The sequence below is a fragment of the Colius striatus genome, chromosome 17 (genome assembly GCF_028858725.1).
Source record: "Colius striatus isolate bColStr4 chromosome 17, bColStr4.1.hap1, whole genome shotgun sequence".
NCBI lineage: Eukaryota > Metazoa > Chordata > Aves > Coliiformes > Coliidae > Colius > Colius striatus.
Genome location: NC_084775.1, coordinates 13,141,613 through 13,162,108, shown reverse-complemented (window position 1 = coordinate 13,162,108; position 20,496 = coordinate 13,141,613). Strand labels below are relative to the sequence as shown.

General features: G+C 55.4%; 1 protein-coding gene across 9 annotated transcripts in view; it reads right to left on the bottom strand.

Annotated features, from left to right (window-relative positions):
• Window positions 1–7,121: 7,121 nt before the first annotated feature.
• Window positions 7,122–20,496, bottom strand: part of NCOR2 (nuclear receptor corepressor 2) — a 239,815-nt gene continuing 226,440 nt past the window's right edge. For 5 of the 9 annotated variants that reach the window (XM_062010425.1, XM_062010426.1, XM_062010427.1 and 2 more), the window contains exons 39-47: window positions 18,877–19,020; window positions 18,569–18,711; window positions 18,080–18,267; window positions 16,254–16,400; window positions 15,317–15,462; window positions 14,055–14,108; window positions 11,266–11,493; window positions 9,501–9,680; window positions 7,122–9,416 (exon numbers count right to left, since the gene is read on the bottom strand). In XM_062010425.1, coding sequence (XP_061866409.1) covers window positions 9,241–9,416; window positions 9,501–9,680; window positions 11,266–11,493; window positions 14,055–14,108; window positions 15,317–15,462; window positions 16,254–16,400; window positions 18,080–18,267; window positions 18,569–18,711; window positions 18,877–19,020 — 1,406 coding nt within the window. In that variant the 3' untranslated portion in view covers window positions 7,122–9,240. The remainder of the gene's footprint in view (window positions 9,417–9,500; window positions 9,681–11,265; window positions 11,494–14,054; window positions 14,109–15,316; window positions 15,463–16,253; window positions 16,401–18,079; window positions 18,268–18,568; window positions 18,712–18,876; window positions 19,021–20,496) is intronic. The other 4 variants (XM_062010430.1, XM_062010433.1, XM_062010432.1 and 1 more) reach the window with 2 other exon arrangements.

Below are 20,496 nucleotides of genomic sequence, written 5' to 3'. Positions count from 1 at the left end.
TGAGCCCCAGCTGTAGCCAAAGCACACTGCTAATGAGCCACATGTTTGGAAGGGCCTCGTGGCTTGGCACGGGCTGCCAGGGACCCACTGGAGCCCAGCTCCACTAGCCAGCCCTGCTATGCTGTGCCACAGCCCAGCTCAGCACTTTCTGGAAAAGCTCCACGTGTGGAGGAGCAATTGATCTGGGGAAAGTCCTGCTGCCCTCCCCCACCAGCCCCTCTCAAGGTCTCTCCTCTATGTGCACTCAGAAAGTCAGGGAAAAACATCCCATATCTTTTTAAACACTGCCTAGTGGTGAAAAATAACATCTGGAGAGCAGCCTTGCCCCTCACACAGAGCCCTCCATCTCCACATCTCCAAACAAAACCCAAGAGGAAATGGGCCCAGAAGTGACCCATCAACTCAGCGATGGGGCCGACTGTCCCTGCCGGTGCCATCAGCTCATGGACAGCAGCCACCGAGCAGGGGACAGCAGGTCCCCAGGAGCCCTGGAGCACTGGCTGGTTGGCTAATGCCACACTTGCTGTTGGGAGCCTTTTGAGAGCAAAGGGAAGGGGGCTGCTCAGCAGCAGGACAACCCCCCACCCCTGCCTGTGCCTCCCATGCTGGCCCATCTCCCCCAGCCCCCGGGACATGGGCACAGGAGAAGCCTCGCTTCCTCCCAGCCTGTTTCCAAAGAGGCTCTTCCAGCCAACATTAACACACTTTGCTTTACTTCCCAGCATGGCCTGGGGCAGAAAGCAACATCTGGACCTAATAAAAAGGCTGCCCTCCCCCACAAAGAGACCTGAGAGCAACCTCTGCTATTTGGTTTCCAACCTCTGCTGTTTGGTTTCTCCTTCACCAGTTGATGGGAGCGGCAGCTCCAGCTCAGGGGTTGTTGCTGGTCTGAAGGGGAGCAGGATGCTCCAGCAACCCATGGGGACTGGTAGCTTAAAAATGGGGCCAGCAAGGTGAAGTTAGATGGGTTTCACTGCTAAGGAGCCAGCAATACTTGAACTGGTTTCATCTTCTCATCAGGGTATAGAACTGAAGTATAAGGATTTTTTTCTTTCCTTGAACAGAAGGGCACTTTTTCAGTTCCAAAACCATGAAAACTGGAGATGGCTCTAAGCCAAGGCCCAGGATTAACATCCCCATGAGGAAAAGCTCTGCCTCTGTCTAACTGGAATGCAGATGCAGACCTGGCACCCATCTTCAGGCACGCACCGCCCAGGCTCCTCACGTCTGACCTCTGGCAGCTGCTTCACTTTCTGAAAAGGGCTCAGAATGAAACAGCAGCAGAAAATACTCCTGGACCCTGGGCAGAGCTGGATCAGGATCACGTAGCCAAAGCCTCTTTTGCAAACAAACACCCAAGTCAGAGGGGTCTGAAGCTCTTCCCAGGCTGCGTCTCACCGGGGCTGATCCAGGGCCCATCCCGCTGCCGACAGCTGCTCGGGGCAGCTTGAGGAATGTGTCGAATGAGGATGTGGTGTCTTCAGGAGCTGCCTTCTGGTATGGCTCTGCTTTTTGCTCTTTGTGAAACCTCCTCTTCCCACTGTGCCTCTGGCAGCAGGAGAGGAGCCCTCAAAACCCCAGAGCTGCCCCTCCTTACACAGACGCAGCCGTGAATGACCTGTGAGATGCAGAGCAATTGGTTCTGGCTGATTTGACTCGGGCTGCACCAGCACAAAGCAGCTCCACAGAGAGGGACCTGAGAGTTCTGGTTGATGACAAACAAAACATAAGCCACCAATGTGCCCTCGTGACCAAGAAGGCTAATGGAATCCTGGAGGGCATCAAGCGTGGGCAGCAGGTCGAGGGAGGTTCTCCTCCCCCTCTGCTCTGGTGAGGCCAGTTCTGGGATCCCCAGGTCAAGAGCAATAGAGAACTGTTGGAGAGAGGCCAGTGGAGAGCTACCAAGATGAGGGGACTGGAGCATCTCTCTGATGAGGAAAGGCTGCAGGACCTGGGGATGTTCAGCCTGGAGAAGGCTGAGGGCAGTGCCTTATAAACATTTATAAATACCTAAGAGTGGATGTCAAGAGGATGGGGCCAGGCTCTTTTCTGTGGTGGCCAGTGATAGAACAGGGGTAATGAGCACAAGCTGGAGCACAGAAGTCCCACTGGACTATTTTACTGTTGAGGTGAGGGAGCCCTGGCCCAGGCTGCCCAGGGAGGATGTGGAGGCTCCTTCTCAGGATGTTTACATGTTCCTGTGTCCCCTGATTGAGCGGAACCTGCTTTAGCAGGGGTTTGGCCTGGATGAGCTCTGCAGGGCCCTTCCAACCCCCACCATGCTGGGGTTCTTTGCATGCTCAGGGGGCTGCCGTGGCATTTGACAACACAAAATACACCATTGTCAGCACGGTCACACCTCACAGCCAGTGCCATCAGAGCTTCCTACCTTCTGGCATCGTCTCAGCAAATACTGCAACAATTTTCTCTGAGCTGAACATGTGTCTAGTCTTTAAAGACATTGCAAATGACTAATAAATATGAAGTCATAGAAGGGCAGCAAAAAGTTCTGGACCAAGATCAGTCTTCACTGACAACTGCTGCTTTTTAATCAGCGTCCACCTTCAAAGCAGAGAGCTCTCCAGATGGACTTTGCCACCATTGCTGACACCCTGTGTTTCATCAGGTTACATGCACTTCTGCAGAGAGGCATTTGGGGTGTTCCCAAAGAAGGAAACACACTGCATGGCTGATGCTCTCTCCACGATGCAGGTGGCGAAACTGCTCTCAGGGATGGCCTCCCGAGTGCCACAGGCGTTATTTCTGCCTGTTCTCCTTTTATGAGAGCCAACAAGAAGAAACCTCACCTGTGGGTGGTTGTGCTGGGGTGGCAGTGTCTGCAGCTGAGATGAATGTGGTCCCTCCTTGGGTGGGATCTGGACACCCTCCCGTGCCCCTGGCACAGCGTGGCCGCGGTGCTGGCTGGAGACAGCCCGTGGGGCCAGTGAGGCCCGGGGGAGAGGAGCCCCAGAAAGCAGCGTGTTTGCAGCACAAGGATTTTGCCTTTCAGCCCAGGTTCCAGGGGGTTTCAGGCCAGGGTACACAGGCAGACACGCTCCCCACTGCACATGTCCCCACTGTGGCTTTGGACACCCTGGTGCTACCCTGGGAAGGGCCCTGCAGGGTCTGGCAGCATCCCACACGTCCTTTCACCTCCCCACGCTCCCCTGCAGCCAGCTCCAGGCTGGAGGACTGTGCATCATTTAATTTAATTCAGGATTTAATTCAGGGGCATTTCTGCAAAGCCGGGTTTGGAAGGGTTGGTTTGTTTGTTTGTGCACCATCCCACTAGCTCCTCTGACAGCGCTTGCACGTCACTAAAGCCAACATCAACCTCAGCTCACTCAGACACAACTGCTCCAATCTCCTGTCAGTGGCGAGTGATTTATTCCCTCTCTACTGCCTGGAGTCTTGACAAATACTCATTTAGGTAATTACAGGAGGCCAAAACTGAGAGGATAAATAAACCTGACAATTAATTCAGCTGTCACCCACACACACAGACAAAGTGACACTCATTCCCAAGTTCTGCATGAACTCAGCTCTCCCCAGACAGCCACCCAAGCCAAGCAGAGCTCGGCCAGCCAAAGCTCCCATGCCCTGCCAGGCAGCCTCCGTGCCTCAGTGCTGGTAACAGCCAGGCATCCCAGCAAAAGCTGCTCCATTCTGCTCCCAGCTCACCCACCAGCCTTGAACATCTCATCTCCTGCCAACATCATTTCTTCAGCCCTCTGCATCATTATCAGAGAGCAGGTATAATTTCATGGCAAATCACACAGTCCCACTCAATAACTGGATTGCAGTTGTCAGGAGAGCACAAAATGCTTCATGCTGTAAGGAGCCCAGGCCTGGCTCCCAGCTTCCCTGGCCCAGGGCAGGGCTGACTCTTTCAGCTGCCTGTTTGAAGAGCCCCAGCTCTGCGTGGGGCTGGTGTGCAGGGAGCAGGGGCTGCCCAGGGCTAGGTGCCTCCACCACATAGACTCTGTGTTCTGGCCTGTTTTATACCTTTTTTTCTCACGTTTTACTCCTGCCCTCTCACTGCTGGGTACCACAGCTGCCTCCCTCTGCCCTCCCCACCACTCACAGCCCAGAGGATGCTGAAACTCCACGGACAGTGTCAGGATTTGTGCAGCAAGAACCACCTCAGCCTCATGCCCTTTCCTCCCTGTCCCTATAACAGCCTGGACAAGCTAAAGAATCTTCTAATTCTGAAAGAAAGAAACCACTCCCCTTCACCCCAGCCCAACACCAATCCATCACCAGGAGAAGGTCACAACGCTCCTGCGCCTTCTCACAGCCTCTGTCTGGGGCAAAGGCATTGGGGATCATCTTTTATCTTCCCTTTCCCCTTCACAACCCCCCGTCTCCCATCCAGTCAAAACAGGAGCCTGGGCTTCTGACAGGGTTTTTTTTACTGCTGGTTTCTGAAGCCAGCTGCTTTTGTCTCATTTCATTTTCTTCTCTTTATGTAAGAGCTTTTCAAGTAGACCTCAAGTTTTCCATCATTAAATCTGAAGTGTTGGCCTTGAATTTAGAGTTTTCCCACCTTCTGTTTCTTCAGCATCAGTGTGAATTATTGAGCAGGGCTACTGCTGTCAGCCCTCGTCAGCGTTTCAGTCCTGATGCAAGAGGCTGAACAGCCTGGCTTCTGTTTGTGCTATGTATTAACTCAGTCTAATTGCCTTCAGAGCAGCCAAAGCCTTTCCGAGAAGGATTTCAACAAAATCCGTGGTCTCATGGATCTCTACACTGGTATTTAAGGGGCAACAGCTCTCTACTCAGTGCCTCACCACGGGAGCTGGGCATTGGAGGAGTGTGAGGAGACCAGAGGAGGCAGGTTTGGTCAGTGGGGACGTACCTGGAGATTTCAGATGATGTCAGCGTGATCCAGAAGCACCCCAGAGCAATCCTTCACCAGCACAGAGGTGAGAGCCTTTGGCCACATCCTGGGCAGACAAACCAGCCAAGCAGTGTGGGGAGTCTTCCTCCAGGACTTGCTGCAGCTTGAGTGGGGTGAACCCTGAAAGGCTGAGCCAGCAGTGGGGTACACCCTGGCAGAAAACTGCATTGCTGCTCTCAGCAAAACATCATCTGTTTAAAGTCCATTTCTAAGCCCCAGGAAAGGCAACAGAAGGCCCCCAAGTGCAAACTCAGCTAATGGCCCTTAATGGATTAAACCCCACACAGCTATGCCATCTGCAGAGCCATACACCTCACCCCTCCTGAGCCTAGTGGGTTCCATGCAGGGGGGCCTGAGGAACTGACAGCTCACAGGGAAAGGCTGTGAGACCTGGGACTGTTCAGCCTGGAGAAGACTAAGGGGTGACCTTGTCAATGATGACAAATATCCAAAGGGTGGGTGTCAAGAGGATGGGGCCAGAGTTTGTTCTGTGGTGGCCAGTGCCAGGACAAGGGGTAACGGGCACAGGCTGGTACACAGGCAGTGCCGCTAGAACAGGAGGAGAACTCCTTTGGGGCTGAGGTGAGGGAGCCCTGGTCCAGGCTGCCCAGGGAGGGTGTGGAGGCTCCTTCTTGGGAGGTTTCCAAACCAGCCTGGACACGTTCCTGTGCCCCGATTGAGAGGAACCTGCTTTAGCAGAGTTGGGCTGGACAAACTCTAGAGGTCCTTTCCAACCTCAGTGTCTGGCAACCACCACCCTCTCTCAGCCCATTTTACACCTTGGACACCCCCAACAATGTCCCAGCAGCACAGGGGCTCTCATCTGCCCCACAGCCCCTTTGCCATCAGCCAACCCGCTCCTGCTCCAGCTGCCCCACCAGCAGCTCGCCCTGCCCAGCCTTACACACCCCCTCAGGCAGGAGCTCGCTGCATTCTGCTGCCAAATAAGCTTTTTTTTGTTGTTTGTTTGCCTTTTTATTATTTAACCAGTAAGGCAGTGTTTGGACACTGCTACCCCCACCGCGGCCGGTGGGCACGCAGAGCAAAATAATAGTGAACAAACCCCTTCCCCTTTAATAGAACCCCCTCCCTCTAGCACAAGCTGCAGAAATATTTACACCTGGTGGTTTCTCTGTACAGCCCCAGCTATCATACATCTCACTGCAAAACAGCTATGCACAGTTGTGGTACAAAAGATAGAGATTTCCCCCGGTACAGATGGAGCGATTAATTGTCCAGTAACTTGTTTGCCTGTTTGTACAAGTTACAAAGTTGGTGAATGTTCATTTGAAACTTGGGGGTGTTTTAATAGTCTTAATGTGATTTTTTTTCCCCCCTCCTGGATTGCACAACCCTAGCTGGCAGCACAAGGAGGTGCCAGTCAAACCCAGTTCTGAGGTACTGGGGATGGGAGGAGCATCATGGAGCAGCAGCTCCTCCTTCCCCCAGCACCCTGCTCCCTCCAGCCTGTATGTGAGCAGGGAAATAGGGAGGCTGTCCCAAAGCAGCCCCCTGGGCTGGGCACATCCCAGCACACTGCCAAACTCAACGATCTGACCCAAATCTGCAGCGGGAGGATGCTCTCTGCTCTGGTACACTGTGGGCACCATGGGTGAGGGTGAACCATGGCCACTCCACAGGCAGAGGCTGCCCTAAGCCCTCACTCCATGTCTCAATCCCAGGCAGAGGCTGTCCTCAGCCCTCACTCCATGTCTCACCCACAGGCAGGAGGTGCCCTCAGCCCTCACTCCATGTCTCACTCAGAAACTGTCCTCAGTCCTCCCTCCATGTCTCAGCCACAGGCAGAGGCTGCTCTCAGCCCTCACTCCATGTCTCACACAGCCAAGAGATGCCCTCAGCCCTCCCTCCATGTCTCATCCCCAGGCAGAGGCTGCCCTCAGCCCTCACTCCACTTTTACCCCAAGCCCTCAGTCCTCACTCCACTTACCCAACGGGCAGAGGCTGCCCTCAGCCATCACTCCGTATCTCAGCCACAGGCAGGAGTTGCCCTCAGCTCTCCCTCCATGTCTCATCCCCAGGCAGAGGCTGCCCTCAGCCCTCACTCGACTTTTACCCCAAGCCCTCAGCCCTCACTCCACTTACCCCAAGCCCTCGGCCCTCACTCCATGCCTCGGTCCCCGCGCTGCCGCTCCGCCGGCGCCTTCCACGGCCGGGCCCCATCCTGGCCTCGTGCAGACACCAAAGCAGCACACAGTATTGCTACTGTGCCAAGTGGGAACTTTATTCTTTGTGGTGGTTATTTCCTTTTGCTACTTTTTCTCCTCCAAGTCGATTAAAGAGGTGGCTTTGAAGATGGGTCAGATTTGGATTACTGAGGTTTCCCTCCCCCCGCCACCCTGTAACACGTTACGCCCAGACATCAGCTCTGGTACTTTGTACATGTCAGAGCCAGGGAGACAGCAGCAGCAAGAACCTGGGAACGCAAACACTTCCACATTGGTTGTGTATTGTCTTGGATTTTCTTTAAAAAAAAAAAAAAAACCAAAAAAAAAAAAGCACAATGGCAAAGACACAACATTGATGAACGGTAAAAACCTGTACAGTGTAAAAAACCCAACCAAACAGAGAAACGGACGAAAGGAGCCCCCGGCACACCCCACACAAACACCCAACACCCTCATTCTCTCCCTTGGAAATCAGAATCAACATGGGAACGTTGCAGGGGGGGGAAAAGAAAGGTTTCCCTGGGCAGGGCCGCCGGGCCGGGTGAGGGCTGAGGGCGGCGGCTGCCCAGAGGCTGCCAGGCCGTGGCCGCCTGGCTCGGCCTCCTCGGGCCCACACGATGCAAAGCTTTGCAGACCATTTACTATTCTTTTTTCTTCTTTTTTTTTGCAATTTCCCTCCCCCCCAAGAGCGAGAAAGCAGAAGTGAATGAAAAAGAGGCTAATATTTTGTTCTTTAACCATGTAACTGCAGATATGAGCCAACATCATGGAATGAAAAAACATAACGTAAGGTAGAGCATTCGTGTGTATCACAAAAATACAATAAAAACTTTTTTTTCCTTATTTTTTTCCTTTTTTTTTGTCTCTTTTTGAAGTTTCCTGTGAGCTCCCTGCCAAGCCAACAACCTCCTGCCTGCTCTGCCCCAAGGGCTCTGGAGAACCAGCTGCTGAGTCAGCAAAGGTGTGTGTGTGTGATGGGGGGGGGGCCCTGCAACCATGGCAACATTTGGCCTTTTTGTGTTGTGGGGTGGGGTTTTTTTTGTCTCTTTTTTTTTCCTTTTTTAAACTAAATTCATACATTCTCCTGACTGGCAGATAACTTTGATGGATCGTTGTTAACCTTCTCCTTTTAACCCCTTCCATACAACGGACAAACGCATCAAAGCCTGCACGTTAAGAACAGAACCTCTTTTACAGCATGTAATACTGGGTTACGTTTCAGTCCTTCCTTGCGCAAAATATTGACACAATTCACCGAAGGTATCAAAAATATACCCTGTAGACCAATACAATTTACAATTGCCTTTTCTCTCACCATTCAGAAAACAATGCACTTAAAGCAACTGGGCCCCTGGGTGGGCAACGTGCCCACCTGCCCCGGGGACAGCCCTGTCCGCTCCCACGCACGCCTGGGGTCATCCCTTCCGCCCAAGAGACAGGGATTGGTTGTGTTTAAGAACCAGCTTTTGGCTTCCTCCTTGCCCGCTCAGCACAGTTCCTGTGAAGCGCGTCGAGGCCGCTCCGGGGCCCATACGGCTCTGTTACCAGTCCTCCTGGCTGCCTGGGGGGGAACCAAACCTGGGCAGCTCCATCCTAGTTCACTTCTTAAACATTTGTTGGTTGTTTTTCTTTTTTTAACCCTTTCGTGTTTCTGCAGCTCAGCCCCAGGGCTGGGGGTGGGGGGAGCATCCCACAGCCCCTCACTCACACCGGCAGAGCGTCCAAGCGTGTGCGGCCGCTGGCGGTCCCTCTCGAGAGCGTGGGGGGGTCATTGCTCGGCACAGCTGCCACGATCGAAGATGGGTTCTCCTTGGGTTTTGTCTCATTAAGGCTTTTTTCTTTTCTTTTCTTTGTTTTTTTTTCTTTGTCAGACCGAAGAGGATGCAGAAATTTCCAGATGTGAAGAAAAAAAAAACCCCAAACAAAACCCCCGAACAAAAAGAGAAGTAAAAAAAAAACCCCAACCAACCCAAAATCCCTCATCCTCCCCACATTGGTTGGTTGGGAGGGGAAGGAAAACAAACAAAAAACAACAAGGAAAAGGAATAAAATAAAATAAACCAGCTCTGCCTCTGCATCTTCGCTCGTGAGAGCCGTCGGGCGCTCGCCCGGGCCTCCCGCTCGCTCCCCGGGTTTGGTCGCCGTCTCCCTGCCTCATTCACTGTCCGAAAGGGTTTCGTACTGGGAGCAGAGCAGGGGCTTGGGCTCCTCGTCCCAGGCGTGGTGCTGGCTGCCGGGGGTGCCCTGCGGCAGCGGGGCGGCGGGCGCCGCCGTCACCACCCCGCTGGGCAGCCGCATGGTCAGCGGGTTGTAGGGGAACGGCGTCGAACCTGCAACGGGGAGGAGGGAGCAGAGGGTCAGCCCTGGCGAGGGCGGCGCGGCCGCCCCAGGGACATCCTCGGCCCCGGCCCTACCTGCAGACGACGGCCTGTCCTCCCAGACGCGGTTGGTGAGGGGTGTCCGCCGGTTGCAGTCCCCCTCCGAGTGCACCGAGGAGACAGAGGGCGGCCGCTCGCCCGAGGACAGGCCCGGCGCTGGGGACTTGGCCTTGCGGCTGTTGGGCCTGGCAGCGATCTTTGGCTTCCCCCCTCCTCCTGTAAAGAGAAGGGTCCCCTCAGCTCGTCACCTGGCTCGTGGCCACCGGGGTCTGCGAGGTTGGGGAGGGGGCATGGGGACGCAGCGCTTCCCTTGTAAGAGCTTGCAAAAAACAGCTGGTGGCAGGAGAAAAGCTCATCCTGGGGGCTGCTGGTGGGAAAGGGCCCGGGGCAAGCGATCTGCAGCGGGCGGGTGGGGGGCTGTGGCAGATCCAGGAGGTTTCTTCCCCCTCCTTGCGCTGCTGTTCCCTTTGTGGGCTGATGCCTTGAGCCATCCCTGGGAGCAGATCCAGGCCAGGAGCAGCCCCGTGGCTTTGGCCAGGCTGTTTCTCTGCAGGGTCTGCTCCCAAGGCGGCTCCTGGCTCAGCCCACAAACACAGGCCGTGGCACAGGAGCTCAGTGTGCTGCTGTGCAGCTGGTTGGCAGTGACCCCCTGGCAGCTACGTGGCTACTGGAGCCCCAAGCACATTCCTTTTCCAGTGGGCTACATGGACAGAATGAGTTTCACTCCATTTTTACAGCAAAACCCATGGTGATGTTTAGTCAGTTTTTATAGAGCTTAAAGCCAAACAGCCTCTGCTGGGGGGAGCTCCCAAAGAAGGGATGGGTGGGCTTTGCCTCCCACCCTGCCTGCCCAGACACAGCCTCTGCCAGACATGGGGAAGCATGGCTGGAAGGAGCTGCTGGTTTCAAGGAGGTGCCAGAAAAGCTCTTCTGCCATGAGCTGAGGAGCTCCTGGTCCAATGTTACTCAGAGGAAGGCACATGTGTGCCCCCAGGACTGCTCCTCAGTTTGGGGGTGACTCCCCACACTGGCTGCCATGGTCTGTGCAGAGCACCAGCAAGAGGCAACCAGCCCTTGGTGGGTGTGCAGGGGACAATCTCTGCCCTCTCCATCCCTTGTTCCTCTCTTCCCTAAGCAGAGATCTGCAGAACAGCTTCTCCTGGCTCTGTTCCAGTCTCCCTGCTGCCAGGCAGCTCACCCCCAATCTCTGCTCTCTGCAGTCGTCCCCATCTGTCACTTTTAGCTCCCTTCAGCTCTCCCTCTTGCTCCAGGCATCCCTGGAGCCTTCCCTAACACTCTCGGAGCCTGTGGTGGGGAGGGAAACATCACCCTCCTCTGTGTCCTCCCACACTAGTCCTTCTCAGCTCCTTCCCCTATTTCAGAGGCAGCGATCCTGCCTGGGGCTTACAGACAATTTGGGGTGGCTCTTTGGCTATACAAGTTTATGGCTTCAATCCCTTGGATGTGGGCTTCTTCCCCCCCCATTAACCTTTCCATTGTGTAAGGAAAAAAAAGAGAGGAGATATTAAAACCCAACAAACGGGGAAAGGAGCAGTCAGTGGTTTAGAGAAAGCAACAGCACCTTCCGAGACTATTAAAGTAACATCAAACAAGACCAGGATTAATCAGCAGATTCACAAAGCTCAAAGCTGGGGGAGAGGGAGGGGAGAAAAGAAAACCAAAATGAACAAAAATGGGGAGGGTGGGGAGGGGGGAATAAATCCACCCACAAAAAAAAGGGGCAATCCAAAGGCTGGGAATTAATAACACAGAGAGAGCGAAGGTGGAGAGGGCTGCAGACCTGGCAAGGAGCGCACGTCCTCGTTTCGTCCATCAGCAGGAGTTATGGGCATAGCAGCAGGCAGGCTTGCACTGGCATTCAGAGAGTTAAAAGCATTGGCACTGAGAGGTGAGCGCTCTTCCCACTGCTCGTCATATTTACCCATTAGGGCTTTCCTAATTATTGCCTCCAACCCCATGTTGGTACTGGAATTCTCTTGGACCGACTGGCTCCTACAACTGATTAGCCCTGGGAGATACGGGAAGGGGAGGAGAGAGGGGACAGGGGATGGGGGGGAGCCAAATGAGAAGAAAGATGGGGGGGATGGGGAAAAGGGGAGAGAGGAGACAAGGGAGAAGGGAAGAAACAAACAGTCAGCACATTCTCGCAAAGCAACAAACTTTGTCATCTTGTTCTTTATAGCACTGCGATGCACCCGTCCTCCTCCTCCCCATCCCGCCCCAGGGCTCGGCAGGGGCTGGCGGGGGTGGGATGGCACTTACTCTGGGATTTGGGTTTCTGGGGTGCTGCAGGCAGGCAGGGGGCCCTGGGCAGAGGAGCTCGGAAGGTTGGAGCGGGCAAAGGGTCATTACTGAGCCCAGGGAGCGACTGCAGGAAGCGAGGGGCTGTGCTGCCCAACCCAGCCTGGCTCGGTGTGGGGGCGAGAGGAGAGGCACCTGGAGGTGGGCTCACTCTTCAGGCGCACACACAGACCAAAAGCTGGTGTGCCAGCAACCTGGAGGCTGTGGCAGTTTCCCATGGGAGAGAAGTCAAGGAAGGAAGAGGGGGCACCCCACAAACGCACTGCATTAGAAAAAGGTGCCTGGATTTGGCCCTGGCACGAGGTGGCAAACGCAGGCTCAGCCCCCGCGGGGTCGGGGCTGCGCTGGGCAGAGGCCTTTTGCCCGTCCTCGTGCCCACGGCCCCAGCCCGCTCCCTTCCCTGCTCCCCCAGGCCGGGTGCCCAGTGCAGGGCCCCGCTCCCGGGCTGAGGCACGGCTACGGGACAGGAGCAGAGGCGCAGTGTGTGTCGGCGTGGAGGTGAGTCTCAAGCCATGCAGTTATGGTGCAGCACCGCACAGGGACCAGAGGGCAGGAGGCTCAGCCACGCCACCGTCGTTCCCGACGTGGCGACGCCAGGGAACAAAGCAAGGGCAAAATACAGACACAAAACCAGCAGGCTGGCGAGGGAAGCCCCCCTGGCAGCAACCCCCTCCCCTGCTCACCCCATCCCAGGGCTGCTGGCGCCAGGATCGCTGCCCCTTTGCTGGGGAAGGGACGGATCCTGGGTTTGCTGTCTTCCTGGAAAGAGGCAGGGGCTCTCCTGGTCCCCTCTGGCCCTCAGCTCCCTACGCTCTGCATTTACTCCTCCTTCCAGCACAGCAGGAGCAGCTTTAACTAGGGGATGCTCTCAGGAGGCTGGGTCCCACCCCTCCTAAATCCTGTCTGTGGGGCCCCTCGGGTCCCAGCTGGCTGCACCAAAGCCCTTGCACCTCCTTCCCTGCGCTGTGGGAAAGCTGACATTCCCTCCACTTGAAACTGACAACCTGAAGGCATTCCTGCTGCAGGAGAGCATTAATACTTCATTAAGTGTCAATTAATACTCCTCAGTGGGGATTAGTTTCATTCACTTGCGAGCCCACCGGACATTGCTGCAGCAGGTGGCAAAAGCTCGACAGCCTTCCTGCCATCTTTCCCCCTCAGGCTGGTCTCTGCCCTGAGCCAGGGAAGCCCATCCTGGCCATCCAACTCTGGAGCTGCTTTCTGCCCCTCTTTGCCAAAATCCCTTCCTTAAGCTGTTCTCTCTCCTCCTGTCCCAGCTGGGCTGGAAGTTACAGTCCCAGCAGAGCTAGGGAGGGTGCAGAGCCCCCAGGGAAGCTCTTAAACTGCTGGTTTCTCTCCTCTGTGGTGGTCCTCAGGCTCAATACGGCAAATACATCTCCATGGGTGTCTGTGGGACCATCCTGAGCCCTTCCCAGCACCTTCTGTCCCTGAGAGCTGGGGGGCTCTTTGAGGCTGAGGTACAGTCCCAGTGTTAGCCAGCGAAGCCCTGGTTAGGCAGGCCAGCAGGTTAGTGCTGGTTAGGGCTAGGGGCTCGCTAAAGCCCACCACCAAAACTGCTCTTCCAGACCTGGGCCATCAGCCTGAAACCCTCTGGGAGCTCCCTGCTCTGACAGAGGTCCCAGTGGTCCTGCCCACGACCTCTTCTGTGTGGCACCACCAGCTGACCATACCCCCTGGCTCCTGACAAATTGGACTTACCTCAAGCTTTAAGTACCTGGAGAAGTGAGCACAGCCCTGTGCTCACCTCCGCCTCCCAGGTCACACCTCCTCTCAGTCCCCAGTCCCTGCCAGTTTGCCCAACACTCAAGTTCAAGGCTACAGGGTGCTGCTCTCACCCCAGTTTGCTTTTGCAGCAGGCTCTGGCACACAGCCTGCTCCCCACCCTCACCTCCCTTTCACCACTGCCCTCCCACCCACCCACAGGTGCCCATGAGGTCCCAACAAGAGCAGGGTGCTCTCTCCTGAGTGTGAGGTCCACCTTGCCATAGTTTTAATCCCTGTTGGCATCAGATGACCGACCCTTGCTTGACTTTCAACCTCTCCTCAAGCCCTGCCCAGCTTTCTGAGGAATCACACTGCGCTGTGTCCACTCCACAGCAGGGAGTGATGGTGTGTCCCGAGGCTTCAGCAGCTCTTAACTCTCGGTCTTATGGCACAAGGAACAAAGGAGATGCTTAAACCTATTGAGTGTCCTGGCTGGGAGCCCTGTAGGGACTGAGGGAGGGGACAGGTCCATGGGACAGTTACCTGCTCCAGTAATCGCCGGCATATTGAAAATCTCTGTCCCAGGCTGCCCAACATCTGGAGAAGAAACAAAGAAGCTCTTCAGTTGGGAGAGCAGCACGTGCAGGCTGGGAGCAACCTGCCATGCCAGCCACGACAGGATCCTGGGCTCCCTGTCAGCACCCAGCCCAACAGCAGCCCCTCTCCCCCTGCACCGTGGGCCAGGAACAATTGCCTCTGGGGCACCCACAGTGGGTCGGCCTCACCAGCTGGGAAAGGGCAGGACAGCAGAGCCCAGGGTGATGCCCTCGAGCTTAGGGCCGACCCCGCTCCTTCCAGCCCTTTGGATTACAACCTCTATGAAGCCAAACCCTCTCTCCTGCCTATGGAATGTCCAAAGGCTCAAGCCCCCACAGCCAGGGAGCAGGTCTGGGCAGGAGGGAGGGCGAGGAGGAGGAGGAGAAATGTTAAATCAATATTTTGCCTCTTAGCTGAGCTGTTTGACTTGGCTATCCTTGTCCTTAGAATAACAGAAATTCTCATCAAATCAGAGACGTTTCCTATTTCTAGATGTTTTCCCTTGATATGGGAAAGTGTGGAAGGTCACAGGGTCCAGCCCCATGTCCCCAGTGGGGCATAACAACAGTGCTGGCTCATGGTAACATCATCTGAGAGACGAGACAGCTCAGTCCCTCTCATCCAATGCAGCTGTCGTAAGAGGGATTCAAACTGAATTAGTATTGACTGTATAATGCTGGGCTAGATTAAATTATGATCCTATCTGCTCTATTAGCAGTTAATGAATGAGCAGGTTGAATTTCTAAGATAAGCCAGCCTGGTTAGTTTTACAGAGCTACACCAATATTGATGTAGGACTGAAAGTAATGTTGGGGGGAGATGCATCTCAAGGAGGAGGGGTTCAGCTTGGCTGGCCTTCCATTAAAATATCAATTGCTCTCAAGTCTCTTCCACGCTCAGCTCATTATTTCCCTCCCATTGAGGTTACCCAACATAGGTGACAGCTCCAGAGTGAGGAGATGTGGGGTTGGGAAACCTCCCATTGCCTCCCTAGGTGCACACAGCCACTGCTGGCACCAGCACAGCTCATCCCAGGGAGTATTTGGGCCTCACACTTCCCAACCAAGCATGGCACGATGCAGAGAGAGCTGGCTGGGAGCTCCCAGGCCTAACACAGCAGCACCCATTCTCAAATTTCCTTGGCTTCATGCATTCTCAAAGCTTTTTGCCCCCTGGTGCCCCTCATTCCCCTCCCTGCGTGTCCTTACTGTACTCCGTCTCGTTTTTGTTGGTTGTGCTGAGCTTCTTGATGATCTCCTGTTTCTTGGACTTCACCATGGCAGAATTGCTCTCAGTCAGCTTGCTGAAGAAAGCTGGAGGCTGAGTGTTGTTTCCTGGGGACTTGGACCCCATCCTGCAAAGCAAAAGATCATTGGAAACCTCTGCAACGTGCAGCTCACAAAGTCCCAGCCAGAGAGACTTCCCACAGTGTAACTCCTCAGAATCAGCCTGGAGGCTCCTGAGATATTTAGGATCTCCAAATTTTCTCCCTGTTTCTACAGTAAACGTAGCCCAAGGTGTTAAAAAGTCCCTACAATCAGGCAGTGACCTTGGATGTGATGGTTTCTGGCTGCAAGAAAAGCAGCCTGGGCCAGGCTGAGTGTGGGGAGGGGGGAACATCCCTACGCTGCCTCCACCGTCCTCAGTGCTACCGTGTCCAGTTTGGGCTCCCCAGTTCAAGAGGGACAAGGAACTGCTGGAGAGAGTCCACTGGAGGGCTACAAAGATAATGAGGGGACTGGAGCATCTCTTCTGAGGAAAGGCTGTGAGACCTGGGGCTGTTCAGCCTGAAGAAGGGCAGACTGAGGGGGAACCTTATCAATTCTTATAAATACCTAAAGCTCAGGTGTTAAGAGGGTGAGACCAGTGTTTATTCTGTGGTGCCCAGTGACAGGACAAGGGGTAACAGGCACAAGCTGGAACATAGTAAGTCCCACTTGAATATGAGAAGAAACTCCTTTGGTGCTGAGGTGAGGGAGCCCTGGCCCAGGCTGCCCAGGGAGGGTGTGGAGGCTCCTTCTTGGGAGGTTTCCAAACCCTCCTGGACACGTTCCCGTGTCCCCTGCTCGAGGGGAACCTGCTTCAGCAGGGGGTTGTGCTGGATGAGCTCTGCAGGGCGCTTCGCAGCCGCACTCTGGCTGTTACCTCTGGTCCATGGGCTCGCCCTCGCGGTACAGCAGCGGGTACGTGGCACTCTTGCCGTGCTCCGACTCTCCCACGCCGTCTGGTGGAGAGACCGGCTCGATGCAGTTGTCAGACCCACTCCCGGAGACTTTGCTCTGCTCTGGGGACCTGCGGGAGCGATGGGGAGAGATGCAATGGGTTTATTGCAACATCATCTGTCTCTGCAGCTCGGGGTCGGGAGGCTTTCCTACAGCAGAGGAAAAAAAAGCCAAACCCCGTGTGTTTGAGGTGCGTTTGGCTGGAGGAGGAGCACAGCTCTGGCGTTCTGCAGGGCTCAGGCCACAGCAGCAGGGCTCAGCAGCAGGGCTCAGGGCACAGCAGCAGGGCTCAGGGCACAGCAGCAGGGCCTGGCCCTGGCCCACACTTCCAGGCAGTGGGCCAGCAGCAGCCACCCCACACACAGCTGCTGAGGAGGGGACCAGCCCTGGGGCTCCCTGGCTCAGCCCAAGGGGCCTTGGCTGGCAGGGACACAACATTAACCCTGCTGTGTGTCATTAACCCCTGGGGACATGGCTTTTCGTTCTCTACTGCAGACATAGGGCAGCACCCACCACCTCCTGTCCACCTTGTTTGGGACCACACAGGCTGTGGGCAACGAGGCTGGCAATGGGGCAGTTCCCAGGGGACCCAGGCAGCCCCCAATGCTTGCCCATGGCCAGCTCTGGGAGACGGCCAGGCTCGAGGCCATGAGGAATTCCTCACAGTGAGTTCTGGCAATTTCTGTCTTTGTTCTTTCTGCAGTGTCTCTTTTTATCCCCCAGGTTTATTTCATCACTGCATGGCCAGAGCTGAGCTCTCTCCCTTCATGTCATAAAGCCAACTCTAAGGCCAGGCAGAGCTGGGAAGAATAATCACATTTACTGACAAGGAACCACCAGTTGGGACACACTACTCCTTCCTGGATGCTTTTGGGTCTCTGTCAGTGTTTGAGTGGGAGGACAGACCCCATTCTCACACTTCCCATCTTTTAACCCTGTACAACAGTGATCAGACTGGCCTGTGCTGGTATCAGCCCCTGGATTTGAATGGGACTTTGAAGGACATACAGGTGGTGCCTGCGATGGGCAGTTCCAGATGACAGGGTACAGTGTGCCTCACAAGCTGCTGATTCACTGAGAAACATCAGGACAAAATTAGTTCTGAACCCACAGGAAATATGTTGCTTTGGGATTTTATGAAGCATTTCTGGTCTGAAAGGTTACTGTGCCATGAGCTGGCAGGGTGAGAGGCAGTGGGTGCAAACCAAAACAGGTGAAATTCTATCCTAGCACAAGAAAACACTTTTCTGCTGTAAGGGTGCTCAAATGCAGGCACAGGTTGAGCACAGAGCTGTTGAAGTCTCCATCAGTGGAGATACTAAAAAGCCAACTGGCCATGACCCCAGGACAAGCTGCTCCAGTTCACTCTCCTTGAGAGCAGGGGTTGAGCTGCATGGTCCCAAGAGATCCCACCTAAACTATTCTGTGACATTGGCCAGATCGGGAAGGGGGTCCTGCATGGAGTCTAAGAGGGGCTAGAGAGCATCTCTAGGACAACAGGAATAGCAACAGGCACCAACACAGGGGGGAAAATGCCCAGATCAGAAAGTAGTTTTCCCCTCTGGGCTGTGTAAGCACATATCCACACCAGCACCGAGCTGGGGAGCATGAACCCAGCAACATCCACCGCCAGTCTTGCCCTTACTGGGCTCCAGGCAGCCAAGGGCTCCCGCCCTGATCCATGTGAACTCGGCGTCTGGTGGGCAGAAACCCAGCTGTACCAGCCTTAGTTGGGCTGTCTGACCTCACCTTTTGCCACCTTCACTCTGTGGGGAGATCCTGGTGCCCAGGGCGTGCTCCTGCAGATAGGCCTCGCTGGGGGTGCGGCGCAGGTCCAGCACGGGGCAGGCGGCCCCGGGGAAGGAGTACACGGGCGGCTGGATGTGCGAGTTGAGCTGCTGCGGGTGATGGCGGGTGTAGTCCTGTGTGATCACCTCCTGGAAGCAGAAAGAGAGGTGGGTTTCCATCTCTTGCTTTGCAGGGCTCAAATAAGAGGAGGCAAACAGGAGGGAGCTGGGCTGGTTGGAGATGTAACTGGATGTGCCTCCAGCGGCTCTCGTGTTGGGCTTGTTGGGGATGCAAACACCAGGCTGAACATGCCTGAGGCACCCTGCTCTTTCCAGCCCCCAACCACAGCTGCCTCTACCGCTCCCAGCCCTTCCCCACCAGACATGGTTTATATCAGCTCTTCCCCCCTCCCCAGAGCCCCATTGGGAAGGTGAGAACGAGGTGAATTACACTGATGTGCTGGGCCAGGGTGACCACCCGCTGGTTCGTGCCCTTGATGCTCTGGCTGGGCTGCAGGGGCTGGCACTGGGGGCCGTCGGGCTGCCGCAGGTGCTGCAGGTGGGCTGTGTCAGGAGCAGAGGCCTTCAGCGAGCCTGGGGGAACCAGGAAAAACAGAGCAGGAGTGAAATGCTGCCCCTGCCCCCTCCCTGCAATGCCATCCCAGCACAGCGCTGGGGCACAGGGAGCTGGCTCACAAAGCCCTCCATGCCAGCTCGGGCCTTCCTGTGCCGGCTGGCACTGCCAGCTCCTGCCCTCACCTTGCTGTTTCTGCCTCAGGTCATGCTCCCCATGCCCCTTCTCTGCATCCTGCAGCAGCTTGGCCCCTTTGTCATGGGACAGGCTGGGTGAGCTCACGGGACTCACTGGCTCCATCCGCTCAGGGCTGTAGCCTCCGTGAAAGGCTGAGGAAAAGGGAGAAGGGAGTTAAAACCAGGAGCTCACTTGGCTTTTCAGAGAATCACAGAACTGTCTCAGTTGGAAAAGCCCTTGAAGCTGCTGCAGTCCCAGCCCTCCCCTCACCCTGCCCAGCCCACCACTAATCCACGGCCCTCAGCACCTCAGCTCCACAGCTTTGGACTCCTCCAGGGCTGGGGACTCCCCCATCTCCCTGGGCAGCCTGGCACAGGGGCTGACAGCCCTCTCAGTGAAGCAGCTTTTCCTCATCTCTAATCTAAACCTCCTCTGGGGCAGCTTGAGGCCACTTCCTCTTCTCCTATCACCTGTTACTTGGGAGCAGAGACCAAACCCCACCCCACTCCAGCGTCCTGTCAGGCAGTTACAGAGAATGATAAGGTCTCCTCATCACACTTGTTCTCTAAAACCTTCCCTACCTTCATTGCCTGTCTCTGGACATGCTCCCTAGTGCTGTGGCAACCATTGCTGGTGGGTAGAGTCACACATTCAGCAAAGAAAAAGGGAAAAGAAGAAGTGAGGGAGGAGCTGGCAGGTCACACTGCAGAGACCCCCAGAGCCACCTCTGATGTCAAGCTGTGATGGCTGCAGTAAAGCAGTGGTGTCTCATTCCTGCAGAGCTGCACAGTCAGCAGCTTGCCTTGACAGACAAATTCAGCCTCTTGGGGTTCACAACTTGTTCCCTCCACTTCACCCCACCTACTGAAATAGAGAAATAAAACCCCCACTGTGCCAGAAGGGAAAGCAAAGCTCTGCAGGAGTGGAGGTGGGTGCACAAGAGCTCTTCAAATGCTTTACAAAAAAAAGCTCCAAGCCCAGCATGGCCAAGAGCAGGAAGACTTGAAAATTTGGCATGAGGCCCTACAGACTCCAGGTCCTGCTCCACAGACAGCAGAAACACACACTGCAGGGGCAAAAAGGCTTCATGGCTATCCTCTGCCTTTCAAGGGCTTTGCACAGATTCAAGCTGCAACAAAACAGGCAGAGCTGGTATGAAGAACCATCATCACCTTTCAAAAGAGAAGGGAAAATGAGGCACAGATGGGGTGTGCTTCCACAGCCCAGGGCAGAGGATGAGCCCTGGAGGAGACACACGCTGCCTCTCGCCAGCAAAGCACATTTGGTAACGCTCATGACTTTCGCCTCCACAGACCTTTACCCTCCTCATGCTCAGTTCCTAGAAACTGCTGGCAAATCTGGCAGGGGATCCACAGGGCTGCCAGAGGGTCCCTGGTGCCTAGGCCATGCTGACCTTGCACAGGGAGGGGAGGATACCCATGGAGAGGGAAAGATCCCCATGGGGAACCTCCCTGTGCAGGGGACGGGGATGCAGCATCCCCATCGCCCCCTGCACACCAGCACCACATCTCACATCCTCCCAAGAGAGCATCAATTAGAATCCTTTTAGTTGGAAAAGCCCTTAAAGCTGCTGCAGTCCCAGCCCTCCCCTCACCCTGCCCAGCCCA